The 24,119-nt window shown below is 53.8% G+C and overlaps 2 protein-coding genes across 8 annotated transcripts in view; one reads left to right on the top strand and one right to left on the bottom strand.

The window, feature by feature from the left end:
- dgkq (diacylglycerol kinase theta) overlaps positions 1-24,119 on the top strand; it is a 194,784-nt gene that overhangs the window by 629 nt on the left and 170,036 nt on the right. For all 4 annotated transcript variants that reach the window (XM_086005561.1, XM_086005533.1, XM_086005551.1 and 1 more), the window contains exon 2: positions 20,697-20,776. In XM_086005561.1, the coding sequence (XP_085861687.1) occupies positions 20,697-20,776 (80 nt within the window). The remainder of the gene's footprint in view (positions 1-20,696; positions 20,777-24,119) is intronic.
- gne (glucosamine (UDP-N-acetyl)-2-epimerase/N-acetylmannosamine kinase) overlaps positions 1-24,119 on the bottom strand; it is a 467,449-nt gene that overhangs the window by 329,300 nt on the left and 114,030 nt on the right. The window lies entirely within an intron of this gene.

The following is a 24,119-nucleotide window of genomic DNA, read 5'->3' as shown; positions in this document are numbered from 1 at the left end:
CCGGGGGACTGGGAGTCGGGGGGGAGGCCGGGGGACTGGGAGTCGGGGAGGCCGGGGGACTGGGAGTCGGGGGGGAGGCCGGGGGACTGGGAGCCGGGGGTCGGGGGGGAGGCCGGGGGACTGGAAGTCGGGGGGGCCGGGAGCCGGGGGTCGGGGGGTCGGGGGGACCGGGAGCCGGGGGTGGGGGGGGTCGAGCCGGGTCGGGTCGGGGGCCGGGGGGGGGAGGTGGGGAGGCCGGGGGTCGGTGGCGGGGGGTCGGGAAGCGGGAGGCGTGAGGCCGGGGACTGGGAGCCGGGGGTCGGGGGTCGGGGGTGAGGCCGGGGACTGGGAGCCGGGGGTCGGGGGTCGGGGGTGAGGCCGGGGACTGGGAGCCGGGGGTCGGGGGTGAGGCCGGGGACTGGGAGCCGGGGGTGAGGCCGGGGGACTGGGAGCCGGGGGTCGGGGGTGAGGCCGGGGACTGGGAGCCGGGGGTCGGGGGTGAGGCCGGGGGACTGTGAGCCGGGGGTGAGGCCGGGGGACTGGGAGCCGGGGGTCGGGGGTGAGGCCGGGGACTGGGAGTCGGGGGTGAGGCCGGGTCGGGGACTGGGGGTGAGGCCGGGGACTGGGAGCCGGGGGTTTGGGTTAATGGGGAGCGGGGCCGCGGAGAAACTGCTCCCGCTGAGGGGTCTCTAACGCGGTCTCCAGAGTCCGGGGCCGGGGGCCTGTGTTACTGGGGTCCGGGGGAGCCCCGGGTGCGGATTCTCTTCGCCCCGAAAAACAGGGTGAGGCACGGCCCGGGGGGAGGGCACGGTCCGATCCCAGTGGGAGGGCACGGCCCGATCCCAGGGTGAGGCACGGTCCGATCCCGGGGGGCGAGGGCACGGTCCGATCCCGGGGGGGGAGGGCACGGTCCGATCCCAGTGTGAGGCACGGTCCGATCCCGGGGGGAGGGCACGGTCCGATCCCGGGGGGAGGGCACGGTCCGATCCCAGGGTGAGGCACGGTCCGATCTCAGGGAGAGGGCACAGTCCGGGGAGAGGGCACGGTCCGGGGAGAGGGCACGGTCCGATCCTAGTGGGAGGGCACGGTCCGATCCCAGGGTGAGGCACGGTCCGATCCCAGGGGGGAGGGCACGGTTCGATCCCGGGGTGAGGCACGGTCCGATCCCGGGGGGAGGGCACAGTCTGATCCCAGGGTGAGGCACGGTCCGATCCCAGGGGGGAGGGCACGGTTCGATCCCGGGGTGAGGCATGGTCCGATCCCGGGGAGCGGGCACGGTCCGATCCCGGGGGGAGGGCACGGTCCGATCTCGGGGAGAGGGCACGGTCCGATCCCGGGGGGGAGGGCACGGTCCGATCCTGGGGGGAGGGCACGGTCCGATCCCGGGGGCAGGGCACGGTCCGGGGAGAGGGCACAGTCCGATCCCAGGGAGAGGGCACGGTCCGATCCCGGGGAGAGGGCACGGTCCGATCCCGGGGGAGGGCACGGTCCGATCCCGGGGGGAGGGCACGGTCCGATCCCGGGGTGAGGCAAGGTCCGGGGGGAGGGCACGGTCCGATCCTAGGGGGAGGGCACGGTCCGATCCCAGGGGGAGGGCACGGTCCAATCCCAGGTGCCTCCCTTCACTTCACAGTTAGTTAAGGTTTAACACAAGTTTAGTGTTGGTGCAGAACTCGAACTGGTTCATACTTGGAGTTTAAATGCTCTGTAAAAAATGCCTGCAGTGTTGAGTATTCGGTCCTCAGTGATATTATTACAGCAGCTTTTAAAATTCTGAACCCAATTCTGGATATTTTATTGATCTGCTTGCTTCATGAACGACTATTGATTGATTCCCTATCACTTTGGGTGCAAAGTCTTTGAAAAACTGTGATGTTTCAGCGTGCTTATTGCTAATGAGCACCAACTATTCTAATCAAAGGTGGAATAGAATCTCACATACTGTGACCCAGCAGCTGGGGTATAAATAATCCGCTGTGCCCCAGTTTCTCTTGCCCTTCTGTAGCTAGTTTGCTGTCTCATGTCCCTGGCTTAAATCAGTTTCTGTGCACCAAGTGTAACCCATACCTTGGAGTTTCTGCTGTGATTGTAGAAGTTTGATTTGGTCAGGTGTGTTTCGATATATCAGAATGCTCATCATCACTGTATCAATATTCAAATTACTTGTTCGGGGTAAAGTTCCCCTTGTCTGTAAATTCTGACAACTTAGTGAATTGGCCGAGTCCCCCATACCTGTGGAAATTAAACTGAGAATCCGGGAGACAGCAGAGACTTGCATTGCGCTTGACCTTTTTGATGTGCCTCAATAATCCCGAGACTCGATGTTAGCCAAACAAAACAAGGCTTTTATTAACTTAGAAGATAACACGCAGTGGAGAGAGGTATCTTCCCTGGAGGTCTGCAGTACTGGCTGTGAGGCCAGACTGAGCTGGCTTACATAGAGGCCAGGTATGGGCGGAGCCCTACACACAATACATTCCAATACACAATACAATGGTGAGGAGAAACCTGAAACCAACCACAGTCACAGGCAATACAATGGTAAGGGGGAACCTGAAACCAACCACAGTCACAGGCAGTGATGAATGGAATATTTCATCACACTTTTATTAATATTTATTTTCTAATTTTATGCTTTGATTTTTTTCTTTTTGTTAACAAATATATTTAATGATGCTATCATATGTATATTATATGAGGCTATTTATGATTAACTATACATTCATAAAGATATTTCATATCTCACCTCTGAGTCCAAAGGTTGTGGGTTCAAGTCCCACTCCAGAGACTTGAGCACAAAAATCTAGGCTGACACGGAGAGAGTGCTGCACTGTCGGAGGGGCAGTACTGAGGGAGCGCTGCACTGTCGGAGAGGCAGTACTGAGGGAGCGCCGCACTGTCGGAGGGGCAGTACTGAGGGAGCGCTGCACTGTCGGAGGGACAATACTGAGGGAGCGCTGCACTGTCGGAGGGGCAGTACTGAGGGAGCGCTGCACTGTCGGAGGGGCAGTACTGAGGGAGCGCCGCACTGTCGGAGGGGCAGTACTGAGGGAGCGCTGCACTGTCGGAGGGGCAGTACTGAGGGAGCGCCGCACTGTCGGAGGGGCAGTACTGAGGGAGCGCTGCACTGTCGGAGGGGCAGTACTGAGGGAGCGCCGCACTGTCGGAGGGGCAGTACTGAGGGAGCGCTGCACTGTCGGAGGGGCAGTACTGAGGGAGCGCTGCACTGTCGGAGGGACAATACTGAGGGAGCGCTGCACTGTCGGAGGGGCAGTACTGAGGGAGCGCCGCACTGTCGGAGGGGCAGTACTGAGGGAGCGCTGCACTGTCGGAGGGGCAGTACTGAGGGAGCGCCGCACTGTCGGAGGGGCAGTACTGAGGGAGCGCTGCACTGTCGGAGGGGCAGTACTGAGGGAGCGCTGCACTGTCGGAGGGGCAATACTGAGGGAGCGCTGCACTGTCGGAGGGACAGTACTGAGGGAGCGCCGCACTGTCGGAGGGGCCGTACTGAGGGAGCGCCGCACTGTCGGAGGGGCAGTACTGAGGGAGCGCAGTACTGAGGGAGTGCTGCACTGTCGGAGGGGCAATACTGAGGGAGCGCTGCACTGTCGGAGGTGCCATCTTTCAGATGAGACCTTAAACCGAGGCCCCGTCTGCCCTCTCAGTAAAAGATCCCATGGCATTGTTTCGAAGAAGAGCAGGGGAGTTATCCCTGATGTCCTGGCCAATATTTAACCCTCAATCATAGAGACATAGAAACATAGAAGATAGGAGCAGGAGTAGGCCATTCGGCCCCTCGAGCCTGCTCCGCCATTCAATGAGATCATGGCTGATCATCCAAACTCAGTACCCTGTCCCTGCCTTTTCCCCATATCCCTTTAGCCTTTAGAAATATATCTAACTCCTTCTTGAATATATTTAATGAATTGGCCTCAACTGCCTTCTGTGGTAGAGAATTCCACAGGTTCACCACTCTCTGGATGAAGAAATTCCTCCTCATCTCTGTCCTAAATGGCTTACCCCTTATCTTTAGACTGTGACCCCTGGCCATCGGAAACATCCTTTCTGCTTCTAGTCTGTCTAATCCTGTTAGAATTTTATACGTTTTATCAACATCTCTAAAACAGATTATCTGGTCATTATCACATTGCTGTTTGTGGGAGCTTGCTGTGCACAAATCGGCTGCCGTGTTTTCTAGTTTACAACAGTGACTACACTTCAAAAGTACTCCATTGGCTGTAAAGTGCTTTGGAACATCCAGTGGTCGTGGAAGGCGCTATAGAAATGCACGCACATTTTATCAGAGTGCACACTCCCAGACACAGTTGATGTAGTCACTATATTTCTAATTCCTTCTGCTGCTCCTTACTGCAGAGACTGACGACAAAACTAGCTACAAAAGGGCAGGAGCAGCTGGGACACAATGGCCATTTGTTTTACCCTTCCCCCTGCCTCTTGAAGCCACCTTTGTGTAACTAGGGTGCCTTCCCAATCTGGTGTAAAGCTCATGCAACATCCAGTACTGGCCTAAATTGTTTGTAATATATTTTCCATTTTGTGCATTCCCACGGTTATATATGATAGATCTCCCTGGTATTGGTGGATTGAGGCTTGTTGGGAACTGGCTAACGCTGCAGGTTCTCTGACGCATGCTTTATTTTAGTTATGGTACTTTATGCAGGGATTTCCTTTATTCATCTTTCCTGTTTCTTAGTATAATTCTGACCAGTAAAATCAACAAAATTAATACTCCCACAAAAGTGTTGAGTAATGAAAGAGAGGAACTCTGTTGGAACTGCTAGATATGCTATTTATTTATATGCTAATTACTTATATATATAGATATTAAATCCAACCAAGGTTTAGTTTCTAAGATTGCACTTTAAGTTCAGTTTCTGTTGAATCTCTATGTGAGATTCATGGGATCCACGAGCATTGTGTCACTCGCTCACCTCCAGTTAAACCTTTCAACATGCAGACACTTGTTATTTTGAAGTTTTGTGTCTGAGATCCCCTGTGAGTAATGATTTCAGAGTGCAGGTTTCTTGGCTTCAATTTCATTCCGAGCTGGACTGGTAGATCCGGTCTCTTTAAGACCTGATATTTTGCTATCTTGCAAATTAAAAAAGTTGCGTTTTATTTTTCTGTAAAGCCATTAGTTAAGATTACATGGCTGAAAGGCCATTTTACATTGCTCAATATTTAAATCTATTTGTAAAAACATTCCTTATTTTAGTTGCAAAACTAGCAGCTAAGCCTCTTTGAGATTGATGAGCAAGTTCTTGCCTGCAAGAGGTGTTCTTAAAAACAAGCTCGCTCTTGTTTGCATTATGTCTGAACAACCTGCTGTTGCCCAGGAAGTTATGGTTACTGAAAAATACGAGATGCTAACTGGGATTAAGCCCAGATAAGAATGTGCAACTAGTTCCTGTACATTTGTGATTTTGGTTCAGGGCTAAGATAATTAATGTTTTGGCTGCAGTTGTTGAACAACTAACTTTGTAATCTCCTCCAGCCCTACTACCCTCCAAGATATCTGCGCTCCTCTAATTCTGGCCTCTTGCACATCCCGATTTCCTTTCACTCCACCATTGGCGGCTGTGCCTTCAGCTGCCTGGGTCCTACACTTCTCCGCCTCTCTCTCCTCCTTTAAGATGCTCCTTAAAATCTTTGACCAAGCTTTTAGTCACCTATCCTAATATCTCCTTATGTGGCGCTGGGTCACATTTTGTTTGATAATTGCTCCTGTGAAGCGCCTTGGGATGTTTTACTACATTAAAGGTTCTGTATCAAATACAAGTAGTTGTTGTTGAGACTCGCCAGTTGGTGTTAACATTCGTTATGAAACTTAACTAAGTTTAAAAAATACTGAGTGCCTCTATTCATTGTGCTAAATTACTGTAAAAAAATATGGTTTTCTGTTCATAGAAATGTTGTTGGGAAGATGCAGCATTGAATGTGGGACTGTTAGAAACACATCTGTGATGAAAAGGTCCGTGTCTTGATGTAATCATGCCTCATGTTTTTTACACACTCACACTCTCGCTCTCTCACACACACGCACATATATAATGACTACCCACAGGTAACCATCAGGTAGGGGAGAGGTGGGTAACTACCCATAGCTCCCCATTCCAATGTAAAGCTCTCCTCGAGCTACTAATATTCTCAACCTTCTGCCTGCTGACCTGAATCAAGGAAGAGAAAAGAGGAATGAAAGTGTTGGGTTTGGTAAGCAGTTAATAGAATAGCTAGACGTTATCTTCTGGATGAAGTAAAAAAAAATCTTGTGTTTAAAAAGATGGAATTCATGACTCTATATAAAATAAAGACCTCGGCTTTCTTCAGCTGATTGAAGATCTCGACATGTGATAGCTGGCTGTTGTAATTCAGTGGTGATTTGCTGTGGGATTTTCCTGTTCTCCCTGTGGGAGTGTGGCTTCCATCCCTTGGCACCAGCCCTAGGGCGAGACCCCTGTGGGATGTGGCTCCTAGCCCCAGGGTAAGGGGCTCCTGTGGGATGTGGCTCCTAGCCCCAGGGTAAGGGGCTCCTGTGGGATGTGGCTCCTAGCCCCAGGGTAAGGGGCTCCTGTGGGACGTGTCTCCTAGCCCCAGGGTAAGGGGCTCCTGTGGGACGTGACTCCTAGCCCCAGGGTAAGGGGCCCCTGTGGGACGTGACTCCTAGCCCCAGGGTAAGGGGCTCCTGTGGGATGTGGCTCCTAGCCCCAGGGTAAGGGGCTCCTGTGGGACGTGTCTCCTAGCCCCAGGGTAAGGGGCCCCTGTGGGACGTGACTCCTAGCCCCAGGGTAAGGGGCTCCTGTGGGACGTGACTCCTAGCCCTAGGGTAAGGGGCTCCTGTGGGACGTGACTCCTAGCCCCAGGGTAAGGGGCTCCTGTGGGACGTGGCTCCTAGCCCTAGGGTAAGGGGCTCCTCTGGGACGTGCCTCCTAGCCCCAGGGTAAGGGGCCCCTGTGGGACGTGTCTCTTAGCCCCAGGGTAAGGGGCTCCTGTGGGACGTGTCTCCTCGCCCTAGGGTAAGGGGCTCCTGTGGGACGTGTCTCCTAGCCCCAGGGTAAGGGGCCCCTGTGGGACGTGTCTCTTAGCCCTAGGGTAAGGGGCCCCTGTGGGACGTGTCTCCTAGCCCCAGGGTAAGGGGCCCCTGTGGGACGTGGCTCCTAGCCATAGGGTAAGGGGCCCCTGTGGGACGTGACTCCTAGCCATAGGGTAAGGGGCTCCTGTGGGACGTGTCTCCTAGCCCCAGGGTAAGGGGCTCCTGTGGGATGTGGCTCCTAGCCCCAGGGTAAGGGGCCCCTGTGGGACGTGTCTCCTAGCCCTGGGGTAAGGGGCCCCTGTGGGACGTGACTCCTAGCCCCAGGGTAAGGGGCCCCTGTGGGACGTGTCTCCTAGCCCTGGGGTAAGGGGCCCCTGTGGGACGTGACTCCTAGCCCCAGGGTAAGGGGCTCCTGTGGGACGTGACTCCTAGCCCTGGGGTAAGGGGCCCCTGTGGGACGTGACTCCTAGCCCCAGGGTAAGGGGCTCCTGTGGGACGTGACTCCTAGCCCTAGGGTAAGGGGCCCCTGTGGGACGTGGCTCCTAGCCCCAGGGTAAGGGGCCCCTGTGGGACGTGACTCCTAGCCCTGGGGTAAGGGGCCCCTGTGGGACGTGTCTCCTAGCCCTAGGGTAAGGGGCCCCTGTGGGACGTGGCTCCTAGCCCTGGGGTAAGGGGCCCCTGTGGGACGTGTCTCCTAGCCCTAGGGTAAGGGGCTCCTGTGGAACGTGGCTCCTAGCCCTGGGGTAAGGGGCCCCTGTGGGACGTGTCTCCTAGCCCTAGGGTAAGGGGCTCCTGTGGGACGTGTCTCCTAGCCCTGGGGTAAGGGGCCCCTGTGGGACGTGTCTCCTAGCCCTAGGGTAAGGGGCTCCTGTGGAACGTGGCTCCTAGCCCTGGGGTAAGGGGCCCCTGTGGGACGTGTCTCCTAGCCCTGGGGTAAGGGGCTCCTGTGGGACGTGTCTCCTAGCCCCAGGGTAAGGGGCTCCTCTGGGACGTGTCTCCTAGCCCCAGGGTAAGGGGCCCCTGTGGGACGTGACTCCTAGCCCTGGGGTAAGGGGCCCCTGTGGGACGTGTCTCTTAGCCCCGGGGTAAGGGGCTCCTGTGGGACGTGACTCCTAGCCCCGGGGTAAGGGGCTCCTGTGGGACGTGACTCCTAGCCCCAGGGTAAGGGGCTCCTGTGGGACGTGGCTCCTAGCCCCAGGGTAAGGGGCTCCTGTGGGACGTGTCTCCTAGCCCCTGGGGTAAGGGGCCCCTGTGGGACGTGGCTCCTAGCCCCAGGGTAAGGGGCTCCTGTGGGACGTGACTCCTAGCCCCAGGGTAAGGGGCCCCTGTGGGACGTGTCTCCTAGCCCCAGGGTAAGGGGCTCCTGTGGGACGTGTATCCTAACCCCAGGGTAAGGGGCTCCTGTGGGACGTGTCTCCTAGCCCCAGGGTAAGGGGCCCCTGTGGGACGTGACTCCTAGCCCCAGGGTAAGGGGCCCCTGTGGGACGTGTCTCTTAGCCCCAGGGTAAGGGGCCCCTGTGGGACGTGGCTCCTAGCCCTAGGGTAAGGGGCCCCTGTGGGACGTGTCTCCTAGCCCCAGGGTAAGGGGCTCCTCTGGGACGTGTCTCCTAGCCCCAGGGTAAGGGGCCCCTGTGGGACGTGACTCCTAGCCCTGGGGTAAGGGGCCCCTGTGGGACGTGTCTCTTAGCCCCAGGGTAAGGGACTCCTCTGGGACGTGTCTCCTAGCCCCAGGGTAAGGGGCTCCTGTGGGACGTGTCTCCTAGCCCCAGGGTAAGGGGCGGGACGTGACTCCTAGCCCTGGGGTAAGGGGCTCCTGTGGGACGTAGCTCCTAGCCCTAGGGTAAGGGGCTCCTGTGGGACGTGGCTCCTAGCCCCAGGGTAAGGGGCTCCTGTGGGACGTGGCTCCTAGCCCTAGGGTAAGGGGCTCCTGTGGGACGTGGCTCCTAGCCCCAGGGTAAGGGGCTCCTGTGGGACGTGGCTCCTAGCCCTAGGGTAAGGGGCTCCTGTGGGACGTGGCTCCTAGCCCCGGGGTAAGGGGCTCCTGTGGGACGTTGCTCCTAGCCCTAGGGTAAGGGGCTCCTGTGGGACGTGGCTCCTAGCCCTAGGGTAAGGGGCTCCTGTGGGACGTGGCTCCTAGCCCTAGGGTAAGGGGCTCCTGTGGGACGTGGCTCCTAGCCCTGGGGTAAGGGGCTCCTGTGGGACGTGGCTCCTAGCCCTAGGGTAAGGGACTTCTGTGGGACGTGACTCCTAGCCCTAGGGTAAGGGGCTCCTGTGGGACGTGGCTCCTAGCCCTAGGGTAAGGGACTCCTGTGGGACGTGACTCCTAGCCCTAGGGTAAGGGGCTCCTGTGGGACGTGGCTCCTAGCCCTAGGGCACGGCTAATGTCAGCGAAATTCTGTGTAAGGTTTTCAGGAATGACCCTGCTCTGTACAACAATGTGTAGATGTTTTTCTTTTTACAAATTTAAAAGTGTAGCCTCAAACAGTAGAATTGTTTTCAGCATTAACAAATCTATTCAGTCATAAATGGCAAACTTGTTCAATTAGTTTTTGAGTGAAAGAGATGGCTTTGGGTCACTGTAGGGCAGAGAAATGGAAAAGCACTGAATGTGATGGTACAAAGGGATATACTAAGTGCGGCTGTTACACAACTTCTCTGCAGCAGTGTTCGGTATCTTGACTCAGCTCAGCTCACGTGTATGTTGAGTTCTTTGAAGAGTGAGCACCTGTGACGTGGTATTGTTTTCCAGTGATTAACACTGATGTCATTCTTTGCTCTTTGTTCTTTGTTGAGACAACACTAATAACAGTGAGACTTCCTTCCCACAAGCACAGTGACCCTCACACTTGCCTAGAGCTGTGTTTAGACAATCTGCCAAGATGGAGGGCCGGCTTGTTAGGCATTGACTTCCTGATTTTGCACCATTTAGTCTATTGGTTTCCCAAATCCTAAAGAATCAGCCCTCAAGAAGGGCCTAAGTTCAGTGTAGGGGGTAAAGGGCCGGGTGACGACCTCCTGTATTAAAGTTTCTGCATTTCCTTTTCAAAAAGATAAACTGAATGCTGGGTATTGGAAATAAAAACAGAAAATGCTGGAAGGACAGAGCAGGTTTGTCAGCACCTGAATAAAAAAAGGCAGGTTTCTGGTACAGCCCTTGAACATCACTCTCGTTTATAATTCCCGTCCGACAAATTACTGAACCACTCCACATGTGGAAACTGACGCATGTAGATGCGAAATAGGAGGGGGCTAAGGATAGATCCTTGGGGGACACCAGAGGTAACAGCGGGAAGAGAAGCTGTTGCAGGTGATTCTCTGGCTACAATTAGATAGATAAATATGGAACCAGGCGAGTGCAGTCCCACCCAGCTGGACGACAGTGGAGAGGCGTTGGAGGAGGATGGAGTGGTCAACCGTGTCAAAGACTGCAGACAGGTCTAGAAGGACGAGGAGGGATAGTTTACCTTTGTCACAGTCACATAGGGCGTCATTTGTGACTTTGATATGAGCCGTTTCCGTACTGTGGCAAGGGCGGAAACCTGATTGGAGGGATTCAAACATGGACTTCCGGGACAGATGTTCACGGATTTGGGAGGCGACAACACGTTCAAGGACTTTGAAGAGGAAAGGGAGGTTGGAGATGGGGCGGTAGCTAGCAAGGACGGAGGGGTTAAGCATTGGGTTTTTGAGGAGAGGGCTGATGACGCCAGATTTGAAGGAGAGGAGGACAGTACCTGAGTTGTTACCTGTGCTGAGTTAGCTAATTTCAGCAATTGGCCTCAGCACCTCTGGGCTGGGAGAGGAAGAGGGAAACCCTGCTCCTGGTCACCACCCAGTGACTGCTGCTACAAAGTGTATACAAAAGTAAACGTGTGGATGTCGGGTGAGGACACTTTGCAATCAGCTGAGATTCCTGGATGGGTGAATCTGGTCTTACCGTCCAATCATTCCCAGCTTAAGGCAGTGCCTTCAGGCGAGGAGTGGAAAAAAGCGCATTTCAGAAAAGAAGCACTGGCAATTAGAGTATCCCTTTTTTTCTGGATCTACAATTCCCAGCTTGTCCACCACTTCCAATTCCTCATCAGTTTCCCATTACTTCATTCTTTCTTCAGCCTCCTCACAGCTTCCTTGGTCTTTGCAAAATCAAAGTTGAAGTCTAGAACTAGGGGTCATAGTCTCAGGATAAGGGATCGGCCATTTAGGACTGAGATGGGGAGAAACTTCTTCACTCGGAGGGTGGTGAATCTTTGGAATTCTCTACCCCAGAGGGCTGTGGATGCTCAGTCGTTGAGTATATTCAAGGCTGAGATCGATAGATTTTTGGGCACTAAGGGAATCAAGGAATATGGGGATAATGTGGGAAGGTGGAGTTGATGTAGAAGATCAGCCATGATCTTATTGAATGGCAGAGCAGGCTTGAAGGGCCGAAAGGCCTACTGCTCCTATTTCTCATGTTCTTATTAGTGTGCGGGATAACTTCATTATTCTGCATTTGAAGAAGGTTCAGTATCTACTGTTAGTGGTAAATCAGTTGCTGCACATTCACATGGGACAGTGCACACTGGGAGCAATGAAAGGATGGGAGAAGAATCAAAAAAAGAAATGAGGATAAGGAAAAGTTTCGCTGCTTAGGGAAGTGAATTGGAGTGACGCAGTCGTGCTTTAGTAACATGGTTTGAAATTCTGCAGAGGTTCTCCCGCTCTCCTGTCGTAACACTTACCTAATTAGATGATGTTGTGGCGTACCGATCACAGAAAGGACACAATCCGCTTTCCGGTCCGTAGACTATAAATCAGGCGTCATGCCTTTAAGAAGGATCACAACTTTAATAAACTCGATCTGCAACATAGTTAAGCCCAGAGCGGGGGAGGAGCAGTCGAAGCTGTGCACTGATGAAAGGCAGTCTGATGGGCCTTCAATAACCACAAAACTAGAAGTTATAGACTTAAACAAGTTGGCTTTTAATCACCAAGATCAGAGCTAACATCTCAACATGCCGACTGGTTCACAGGAATGAGTCATACAGATCCTGGGATCTTTATGCAAGAGAAGTCAGGGGCGGAGCCAAGAGCCAAGACCTGGAACCTCCCAGGCTAGTCGGGAAAGAGGAAGTGAAACTATACACAGTGGGGGAGGGTAATATACATGAGTGCAAAACGAATACAGGACCAAGACAAACAGATTTCATTACATTCACCCCTTCTATAGATTTAGTCCATCGGGGCGATGCTTCCCAAAAGTTGGTATAAGTGAGTCTGTCAGGAGGTTTTGCAGTTCTCAGTGATCGGCGCAAAGCCGGTTGGGGTGCCTCGAGGGGAGTGGACTCTGGTTCCTCCGCTGTCCGGGCCTCCGCAGTGTCTTCCAGGTTATCTGCAGTGTCCTCCAGGTTAAAGTTGGGTATTGATACCTCTGGGCGTCCTGTCTCTTTGTAGTGTAGGTCTTCATCGGGTAGTCTCCCATCGTTCTCTCCGCTCCCCGAGGGAGCGAGGTCTTTTATGGAAACAGTGTCCTCTCGCCCGTCAGAGTATTCGATATAGGTGTACTGAGGGTTTGCATGGAGGAGCTGTACCTTTTCCACAAGGGTGTCCGTTTTATGGCCTCTCACGTGCTTCCGCAATCGTACTGTCCCCGGAGACGTCAGCCACGCGGGTAGAGATATGCCCGAGGTGGATTTCCGGGGGAAAACGAACATCTTTTTGTGAGGGGTAGCGTTAGTGGCAGTACATAACAGAGACCTTATGGAATGGAGCACGTCTGGGAGGACTTCCTGCCAGCATGAGGTCGGAAGGCCTTTTGACCTTAAGGCTAACGTGACAGCCTTCCAAACAGTAGCATTCTCCCTTTCCACTTGCCCATTACCCCGGGGGTTGTAGCTAGTGGTTCTGCTAGTGGCTATCCCCTTCGAGAGCAAGAACTGGCGCAGCTCGTCACTCATGAATGACGTCCCCCTATCGCTGTGTATGTAGTTCGGCATGCCAAACATGCAGAATAGATTACAGAGACACTTGATGACCGTGGCACTGGTCATGTCTGGGCAGGGAATGGCGAAGGGGAAGCGGGAATATTCATCAATGATATTGAGGAAGTATACGTTACGGTCGGCAGAGGGAAGGGGTCCCTTGAAGTCCAGACTTAGGCGCTCGAATGGCCGTGTGGCTTTGATAAGGTGTGCACGGTCAGGCCTGTAGAAACGAGGCTTGCATTCCGCACAGATGCGGCAGGCTCTGGTCATTGCCCTGACCACCTCCGATGGAGTGGGGCAGATTGCGGGACTTTATAAAATAGTATAGTCGGGTGACCCTTGGGTGACAGAGGTCGTTGTGGAGACCCTGTAATTTGTCCGTATGAATGCTGGCACACATTCCCCGCGATAGGGCGTCTGGGGGTTCATTAAGGGCTCCCGGCCTGTACATAATATCATAGTCGAACGTGGATAGTTCGATCCTCCACCTGAGTATTTTGTCATTCTTGATTTTCCCTCTTTGTTTGTTATTAAACATGAAAGCCACCGACCGCTGGTCGGTGAGCAGGGTGAAACGTTTGCCGGCTAGGTAGTGTCTCCAGTGCCGCACTGCCTCATACACAGTCGTACTTTGTGTAGTCTCTGACTCCATTTTGTATTCAGCATGCAGCCTCAACAATTAAACCTTTTCTGTTGAACCTCTCCGAGTTCAGTATTTTTTGCTAGGAGTAGGTAGACTCCTACATTGGTGACCCCGACGCTCAGGACGACTCCTAAGCGTAACCATGGCTGACACAAACGCAGTTTCTGTGAAGCTGCTGGAGTTCTGGGAGAACCTGGCCACCGCCTGGTTCCTTCGAGCCGAATCGCAATTCTGACTCCACGGCATCACCGCCGACGCAACGATGTACGAATACCTCCTCGCCTCCCTGGGCAGCTCCACAATCACGAAAGTCTGGACAACACTACAAAACCCTCCGGAGGAAGGCAAGTACGCACATCTCAAGGCCGCGCTCACTTAAAAAATTCACAGCCTCCCAATTCTTGCGCAACTGCCACCTCCTCGACCTCCCGGGCCTCGGTGACTCCACGCCGTCAGACTTGCTCTCACACATGCTTGCTCTGACCGACGAGAAACCGCCCAGCTCCCTCTTCCGCACGCTCTTTATCCGCCAACTACCTCCCAGCATCCGCCCGGCGATCGTGGCGTCCAACCTCACGGACCTCGAGGCCCTGGCCGACGAAGCTGATAAGCTCCTGTCCGCCAGCTCCAACCACGCCGTCACCCCCGACCTGGCCTCCGCAGCGTCGGCGCGCGCTCCACCCTCTATCGCTCGGCCACGAGGCCCCCCAGGCCCCCACGTCCCCCAAGCCCTCCGACCCAGGGCTACTGCTACTTCCATACCCGGTTCGGCGTACGGGCACGCCGCTGCAGCCATCCCTGCACGTTTCCTACCGCCCCCACACCGGCCTACACGATGGCCGTGGGGCAAGCAGGCACGCTGCTGCACGTTACGGACAGCGCCTCCGGACGCCGTTTCCTATGCGACACGGGCGCGCAGCGCAGCATCATCCCGCGTCCGCCCTCGAGATCCAGCGAGGCGGCCGCAGCCCTGTGCTGGCTGCCGCCAATGGCACCGACATCCGGACGTACAGCACCCGCACCGTCACCATCGACCTTGCAGGCCGCCGCTACCACTGGGAGTTTATCACCGCCAAGGTGCTCTCCCCGCTCCTCGGTGCGGATTTCCTGTGCGCCCATGGCCTGTTGGTCGACGGGCCTCGGCGCCGCCTCGTGGACATGAACACCATGTCACCTATCCTGGGCGCCATGGCCCCCCCCAACCCGCCGAAATGGCGTGGCAGTGCCGCGCCCGCGCAACGGACGACTACTCAGCACTCCTGGTTGAGTTCCCAGCCCTCACCAACCCGACCTTCTCCGCGAAGGTTGCTAAGCACGGGGTAGAACACTTCATCCCCACCACAGGCCCACCGGTGTATGCCCACGCCCGCAGGCTGGACCCGGCCAAGCTGGAGATCGCGCGGGCCGAGTTCGCCACAATGGAACAGCTCGGCATCACCCGGCGCTCCAACAGCCCCTGGGCCTCCCCACTCCACATCGTCACCAAACCCGACGGGGGATGGCGCCCCTGCGGGGACTACCGGCGCCTAAACGACGCCACCACACCGGATCGGTACCCCATACTGCACATTCAAGACTTCTCGGCTAGACTGGCCGGCCGCTCAGTCTTCTCCAAAGTCGACGTGGTGCGCGGTTACCATCAGGTGCCAGTCCACCCCACGGACGTTCCCAAGACGGCCATAATCACCCCTTTTGGGCTATTCGAGTTCCTCCGAATGCCCTTCGGCCTCAAAAACGCGACCCAGGCCTTCCAGCGGCTCATGGACTCGGTCCTCCGTGACGTGAAGTTCCTCTTTGTCTACCTGGATGACATCCTGGTAGCTAGTTCCTCCAAGCAGGAACACATCGAGCACCTCCGCACCCTGTTCCAGCGGCTCAGTGAGCACGGGCTCATCATCAGCCCAGCCAAGTGCCAATTCGGCCTCAGCAGGATCAAATTCCTCGGCCACCACATCACGCAGGACGGAGCCATTCCCCTGCCCGCCAAGGTGCAAGCCGTCCAGCAGTTCCCCCGGCCTACCACCATCAAAGGCCTCCAGGAGTTCTTGGGGATGATCAACTTTTACAACCGCTTCATTCCCGGAGCGGCCTCCCTCATGTGGCCCCTATACGAAGTCCTCCGGGGTAAGAAAGACAGAATGGCGATCGAGTGGTCGGCGGACATGTTGACCGCTTTCGACTCGACCAAAAAGGCGCTCGCCGACGCCACCATGCTCGCTCACCCACAGCCCAACGCCAGGGTGGGCCTCACCACGGACACCTCCGACCACGCGGTCGGCGCCGTGTACGAACAGTGGGTCGACGGGGCCTGGCAACCGCTGGCCTTTTTCAGCCGCCAACAGCGCCCCCCCGGAGGCCAAATACAGCGCCTTTGACCGCGAGCTCCTCGCACTGTACCTGGCAGTCCGCCATTTTAGATTTCTTCTGGAGGGCCGCCCCTTCACCGCGTTTGTCGACCACAAACCCCTGACATTCGCGATGGCGAAATCTGCGGACCCGTGGTCAGCCAGGCAACAACGCCAGCTCGCCGCGGTGTCCGAATTCACCACGGACATCCGGCACGTCTCCGGTCGAGACAACGTGGTGGCCGACTGCCTATCCCGCCCCGCCGTCCATGGCGCCCACCTGGCAGTGGACTATGCTCAACTGGCAGCGGAGCAACGCACCGACCCCGATCTGCTCTCCGCGCCCACAACCCTCCCAGGGCTGCAACTGACCGACGTTGCCTGCGGCCCGTCTGCCGTCACAGTCAAATGCGACACCTCCTTGGCGCAACCCCGCCCCGTAGTCCCGGCATCCTGGCGAAAACGGGTGTTTGACATCGTCCACGGCCTCTCTCACCCCGGCACCCGCGCGTCCATTAGACTGGTGGCCAACCGATTTGTCTGGCGCGGCCTGCGCAAAGATGTGCGCGTCTGGTCCAGATTCTGCATAGCTTGCCAGCGTGCCAAAATCCACCAGCACGTCAAAGCCCCACTCGAGGAGTTCACCGTGCCAGAAAGAAGGTTTGACCACGTCCACATCGACCTCGTCGGCCCCCTGCCGCCATCACAAGGTCACACGCACCTGCTGACAATCGTGGACCGTACCACCCGCTGGCCCGAGGCCATTCCACTGACGCCCACCACCACCGCCGACATCGCGAGGGCGTTCATCGGTACCTGGGTCGCTCGGTTCGGCATCCCCTCCGACATGACGTCGGATAGAGGCCCGCAGTTCACCTCTGATCTGTGGGCCGCCATCGCCCGAAACCTCGGGGTGGCCATTCACCGCACCACGGCTTACCACCCCCAAGCCAACGGACTGTGCGAGCGATTCCACAGGTCCATGAAGGCGTCCCTCCGCGCCAGCCTTGAGGACGAGGCTTGGATCGACCGCCTCCCGTGGGTGCTACTCGGCCTACGCTCCGCGGTCAAGGAAGACCTGCAAGCCTCGGCGGCGGAACTCGTGTACGGCCAGCCGCTGCGCGTACCCGGAGAGTTCCTGCCCACCGCCACGACCCCCTGGTCGGCTGACCAGCAACGCCGCGCTTTCGCCAACCGAGCACAACAGTTTGCTCCGGTACCCACCGGCTGGCACGGCGAACCAGCAACCCGCGTACCACCTAGCCTGCACATGGCCAAATTTGTTTTCGTGCGCCATGACGCCCGCCGAGGACCTCTACGGCCCCCATACGACGGACCCTACAAGGTACTCCAGACGGGGAACAAGTTCTTCCTCCTCGAAGTGGGTGGCAGAACTGACAAGGTGTCGGTCGACCGGCTCAAGCTGGCGCACCTAGAGCCCGACGAACCCGTTCAAGTGGGCCAACCCCCACTGCAGGGCAGACCGCCTAAGAGCTCGACGCGTCCGACCGCCCCGCTCCCGACACCAACCGCCAAGAGCCGTTCCGGCCGTGCCATCAAGCCGCCACGCCGGTTCGTACACTCCCTACTAGCGGATTCTGGGGGGAGCTGTGTGGCGTACCGATCACAGAAGACACAATCCGCTTTCCGGCCCGTAGACTATAAATCAGGCGTCATGCCTTTAAGAAGGATCACACCTTTAAGAAACTCGATCTGCAACATAGTTAAGCCCAGAGCGGGGGTGGAGCAGTCGAAGCTGTGCACTGATGAAAGGCAGTCGTACTTTGTGTAGTCTCTGATTCCATTTTGTGTTCAGCATGCAGCCTCAACCATTAAACCTTTTCTGTTGAACCTCTCCGAGTTCAGTATTTTTTGCTAGGAGTACGTAGACTCCTACAATGTGAATAAATTATATCTTGAATTCCTGACATTGAGCAGTGGCTTTCTGTACAGGAAACTGCGAGGCAGCACTGGCTTTACAACTCTTCACAAATCCACTACTTGTGGGTTATCGTGGCTGCAGCATCATTATTTTGTGTATGTATATTATACTGATAGGGTGAGAGGAGGCTGGTGTGGAGCATAAACAGCAGCACAGACCTGTTGGCCCGCATGGCCTGTTTCTGTGCAGTACATTCTATGTAATGGATAATAATTTTAATGCCATTATTAGTGTGAGGTAATATTGTGCAGGTGGGTCCAGGCAAACTGATACACTGGATTTTGTATTTGTTGGCAGAGCAGAATATCCTACCCATCCCTACTGGCTCTCAGGGTATTAGGAGTTACCCACATAGTGCAGGACAGGAGTCACGTATAGGATAGACCTATACAGGTAGGGGTGGAAGGTTCCCTTTCCTCAAGGACATTAGTGAACCAGTTGGGTTTTTATGACAATCCAGTTGATTTCATGGTCATTTTCTGCGGCTAGCCCACAAATTACCAGATTTATTGCATTCAGTTTCATAACCTGCCATGGGGGCATTTGAACTCGCAACCTATGGGTTGCTAATGTGGTCCTGACTATTTATGGAGCTGGAACTTATAGGACGGAGTTGGGTAGAAAATTTGATAAAACTCCCATTAATTATGGTGTTTTTGTAGGAGGTTGTGTCATTAGAGTTGACATAATCCAGTAAAATAATCATAGTTAAACGTACGAGGTAAAGAAGGAGCAATTTTGGTATTTTTATGCAAAGTGATTGATGTTTGCACTTTTCTAGAAATTTGAATTCCACAAATTTTTCAAGTGACATGTAAACCTCCACTAAACAAGTCCAAAGCCAAGCCCACCTGTATAAACCTCCACTAAACCAGTCCAAAGCCGAGCCCACCTGTATAAACCTCCACTAAACCAGTCCAAAGCCGAGTCCACCTGTATAAACCTCCACTAAACCAGTCCAAAGCCGAGTCCACCTGTATAAACCTCCACTAAACAAGTCCAAAGCCGAGCCCACCTGTATAAACCTCCACTAAACCAGTCCAAAGCCGAGCCCACCTGTATAAACCTCCACTAAACCAGTCCAAAGCCGAGCCCACCTGTATAAACCTCCACTAAACCAGTCCAAAGCCGAGCCCACCTGTATAAACCTCCACTAAACAAGTCCAAAGCCGAGTCCACCTGTATAAACCTCCACTAAACCAGCCCAAAGCCGAGGCCACCTGTATAAACCTCCACTAAACCAGTCCAAAGCCGAGTCCACCTGTATAAACCTCCACTAAACAAGTCCAAAGCCGAGCCCACCTGTATAAACCTCCACTAAACCAGTCCAAAGCCGAGTCCACCTGTATAAACCTCCACTAAACCAGTCCAAAGCCGAGTCCACCTGTATAAACCTCCACTAAACCAGTCCAAAGCCGAGTCCACCTGTATAAACCTCCACTAAACCAGTCCAAAGTCGAGTCCACCTGTATAAACCTCCACTAAACCAGTCCAAAGCCGAGTCCACCTGTATAAACCTCCACTAAACCAGTCCAAAGCCGAGCCCACCTGTATAAACCTCCACTAAACCAGTCCAAAGCCGAGGCCACCTGTATAAACCTCCACTAAACCAGTCCAAAGCCGAGGCCACCTGTATAAACCTCCACTAAACCAGTCCAAAGCCGAGGCCACCTGTATAAACCTTGAATGCAGTTGATTTGCACCAGTATCCCAGTAGATGTAGATTGCTGCAATATCTGGGTCTTCCAGGTGCGGCTCATACGCCACATGTAGCGCCAGAGTCGTGGTAATTTGGCCATCGAGGCTTTGGCAACTCTGTCCAATTTGTGTTTATATTTGTTTGCCGGTTTGTCCTGTTTACTTTTTCTGCGCCTTGAGGTTTGGAAAGGGCTGTTTTTAGAGTACTGCCTCAGTGGTGGATAAATCCCAAATTAGTACGCCAGGATCTGCGAGTAAATTCATGGGAACGGATTAAACTTTACACGTGGCCCCTCGGGCTCCGTGATGTGTAATTACCCACAAGGATAAAAAGTTAAGAAATCCGTGGCCTACACATTAACAGTTTCGTTATTGGACAAATTCTCCTTGGTTATATGCAGGTTTCTGTTCTTTCTAGTTCATTATCTATAACCAGACTCTGCTATTGACATGCAATAGTTATCTCTGCTTACTGCATATCTCAAAGTTTATATGAATAATGATTCTTCTTTTTAATTTAAAAACGTAGCCACTTCAAAATATTAATTCGTGTAAAGATTAGTGTGAACTAAATAGTGAGGGTCTTCCACCCTGACAAGGACAAAGCAAAATCCAAAAGGGGTGACTAATAGAGGTCTTTAAAATTATGAAAGGTTTTGATAGAGTAGACTCAGTGAGACTGTTTCCACTTGTGGGGAAGAGCAAAACTAGAGACCATCAATATAAGATAGTCACCAAGGAATCCAATAGGGAATTCAGGAGAAACTTTTTTACACCTAAGTGCCGGCATGGACTGGTTGGGCCGAATGGCCTGTTTCTATGCCGTATATCTTGTGTAATCCGATGTAAAATTTCCTCCTCATTGCACTTTTACAGAAGTCACTCAATCCTGAATTATTGCTACCTCGGTTTTTGATTATCATTTATTTCTTTTTTGTCTCTGTGTCAGGTTAACTGTGTGTGGCTCAGGCCTTTACATTTTCACTCGTAAAATCTGGTAAACCAGTTTTGCATATGTTCTTTTTCAAATGTTTAGTAGAAGTGTCTACATTTTATCTTATTTATCCTTTCACAGTCTGTAACTTCATGTGCCATGAGAAATGCCTGAGGAACGTGAAGACCCTTTGCTCATGTCTGGCACCAGACCTGGTGAAGGTAAGTGAAACCGGCGGTTTTGGGGATGTGACATTGGTTGAAGTTCTCGCAAAGACTCTGCGCCCGTTGAAGAGAGAAGTAGCATGTCACGTTTCATGGCCAGTGGGTTCCGAGCTGGAGTGAAACTGTCGCTGTTCTTGTTAATTGATTATTGTTCATTTGTAATGTAAAAGACAATGATCTTTCTGATGGGTTCATTCTGTTCAGTGCTTGTTAGACGATAGATCAGTGTTCCTGACATACTTGTACATTATTTTTTTTAAAAGGGCTGTCCTATAAAGTATAATAAGAACATAATTCTGTGACTACTTATGGTAAGTGTAGCTGTGTTGTTCTTTAAAACGAATTCATTTGCTGTTTTAGAGAATTCGGAAGTGTGTAACCACAAACGCCCACACACTTCACAGAATTTGTCTTGAAAACTAAAAAAATTCAGTATTTGAAGAATGGAAAGTAATACAACTTAAGTAGAAGTTTCAGTTAATAGGAGGGAGGGAGGAAACCTCACACCTGCCAACCTGTTAGAAATCAGACATATAAAGAATTCTTGTTTTGTGCGGCTTTTAAGTAATAGTTTTGTTCAAACAATGCGTACTGTGGCCTAGAAATTCGCCAGTCTCGCCTGGGCGCCAGAAGTTCCGCCCCGGAAGGAGCCGCGAGCGCCAGCCCGATATTCAGTTTCTGCGCCCCAAACGGAAGCGGGGCGCTGCTCGAGGCGCCCCCGCATCGCTCTTGGGGCGCTGCAACTGAAAATCGCAGCGCCACACGCTGCGGCACGGCACGCTGCGGTACTGCAGGCCTTCCTCCCCTTCTTAAAGGGGAGGGGCCTGCTGCAGCGCGAACGGTGATCGCGAGTGCCGGCAAAAGAGCCCGGCACCGAGGAGAAGTGCCGGGCTCTTGGGACACAGCTGGCACTACCGGTGGGGGGGGGGGGGGTGCTCAGGAGGCCGGGGATGGCAGTGCGGAGAGGTGCTGGCAGGCAGCCAACAACAAAAATGGCCGCCCTGCACCTCCTTTAATTTGCGCCTCTACCGCCGCAGGTAGGCCCCCCTGAACCGGTCGCGAGTTGCGACTGGCGGTACAGCGGGGGGCGCTACCAAATATCGCGATCGGGGTGGTAGCGGGGCGCTGCGCACACCGATGACATCATCGGTGGTGGCGCAGCACTACAGGCTAACGCCGCCATTAGCGCCCCGCTAAATTTAGCGGGAGGCGTGGCCAGTGGCGCTAAACCCACTAAGTGCCCTCTTTGGGTGCTAACTGGTGGCGCAGCCCACCGAATTTCTAGGCCAGTGGGTTTTATTGTGGGGAGCTAGGTACCGCTAGTAGGTCACCATGGGTAGCATCAGCAGAGGGGAATGGGGACTGGAAAGCTAGAGAGATTCTCATATCGCTCATCCTGCGTCGTGCATCAGCCAACCTAAAGTCCTCTCGCACCAATTGGGTGAGAGCTTCATTTACATAGTATAATGAGTGACTAGTGAGTACAGGAATAGGAGGATAGAACAGATGAATGCGTGGCTGGAGAGATGGTGCAGGAGGGAGGGCTTTCGATTCCTGAGGCATTGGGACCGTTTCTGGGGAAGGTGGGACCTGTACAAGCCGGACGGGTTGCACCTCAACGGAGCCGGGACCAATATTCTCGCGGGGAGGTTTGCTAGTGCTGTTGGGGAGGGTTTAAACTAGCTTGGCAGGGGGATGGGCACCAGAATATAGGAGTAGAAAAGAGGAATAAGGTGCATAAAACATTGAGTTAGTTGGATAGTACTAGAGAAGATAGTATTAGAGGCGGTAATAGTACCATATTAGATAGGAGCAGAGCAAGAAAGACTACGAAAAATTCAAAAATGTGTTTAGAATGCATGTACATAAACGCATAAAGTGTGGTGAATAAGGTTGGTGAGCTACAAGCACAATTCGCCGTGTGGCAATATGATGTGAGAATAACGGAAACGTGGCTTAAAAATGGTGAGGACTGGGCAATTAATATTCAAGGGTACAAGGTGTTCAGAAAAGATAGGGAAGGAAAAAAGGGAGGTGGGGTGGCAGTGCTGATTAAGGAAGACATTGTAGTGTTGGAAAGGGAGGATGTTCTTGAGGGGACAAGGGCAGAATCCATTTGGTTAGAGTTGAGGAGCAAAAAGGGGTATGATCACACTATTGGGGGTATTCTATAGGCCTCCAAATAGTGAGAGGGAGGTAGAGGAACAAATCTGCAGGGAAATTGCAGAGATATGCAAGAGCTATAGAGTGGTGATATTGGGGGACTTTAATTACCCAAATATCGATTGGGATAATGCTAGGGTAAAGGGAAAGGAGGGGGAGGAATTTCTGAAATGTGTTCAGGAGAATTTCTTTGACCAGTATGTTCTTGGCCCAACTAGGAAAGAGGCATTGCTGGATCTGGTGCTGGGGAATGAGGTGGGCCAGGTCGACCAAGTGTCTGTGGGAGAACACTTGGGTACCAGTGATCATCGTATCATAAGATTTAGATTAGCAATGGAGAGGAGCAAGGAACAATCTAGAGTGAAACTTCTAAACTGGAATAGGGCTAACTTCAATGGGATGTGAAAGGATCTAGCCAGTGTAAAATGGAACCAAAGACTGACAGGAAAAACTGTAACAGAACAATGGGTGATCTTTAAGGAGGAGATGTTCCAAGTACAGGCTCGGTACATTCCAACAAGAGGGAAGGGTAAGGGAACCAAAGCAAGGGCTCCTTGGATGACGAGGGAGATAGAGAAGATGATGAAACAAAGAAAGGGTATGTGATGCATGTCTGGTGATTTCTTCCAGGGAGAACCAGACCAAATACAATAAGTTGAGAGGGGATGGGAATATGAAAATAAGATTGGCAAAGAGAGAATATAAGAGTAGAATGATGGTTAACATAAAAGGGAACCCAAAAATCTTCTTCTGGCATGTAAACAGTAAGCGGGTAGTAAGAGGCAGGGTGGGGCCTATTAGAGACAAAGAAGGTGATATATGCTTAGAGGCGCAGGGCAAGGCTAGAATACTCAATGAGTACAGGTAGACTACCCTTTATCCGGACTTCCGAAAACCGAAACCCTCTAAAAACCGAAGGTTTTTTCGGTCAGCGTAAGTCCAGCGTAAGTTGTGCGCACGACCCCCCGCCGGCCCCGACCCCCGCCGACCCCCCCGCGGACCCCCGCCGGCCCCGACCCCCGCGGACCCCCGCTGACCCCAACCCCCGCCGACTTACGCCGAGCGCCAGCGTAAGTCGTGCGCACGACCCCCCGCCGACCCCCCCCCCCGCGGACCCCCGCCGACCCCGACCCCCGCCGACTTACGCTGAGCGTCAGCGTAAGTCGTGCGCACGACC

The sequence above is a fragment of the Somniosus microcephalus genome, chromosome 2 (genome assembly GCF_052327205.1).
Source record: "Somniosus microcephalus isolate GS21.2 chromosome 2, FLI_Smic_1.0, whole genome shotgun sequence".
In the NCBI taxonomy this organism is placed as follows: Eukaryota; Metazoa; Chordata; class Chondrichthyes; order Squaliformes; family Somniosidae; genus Somniosus; species Somniosus microcephalus.
This window is presented reverse-complemented; position numbering and strand designations above follow the sequence as displayed.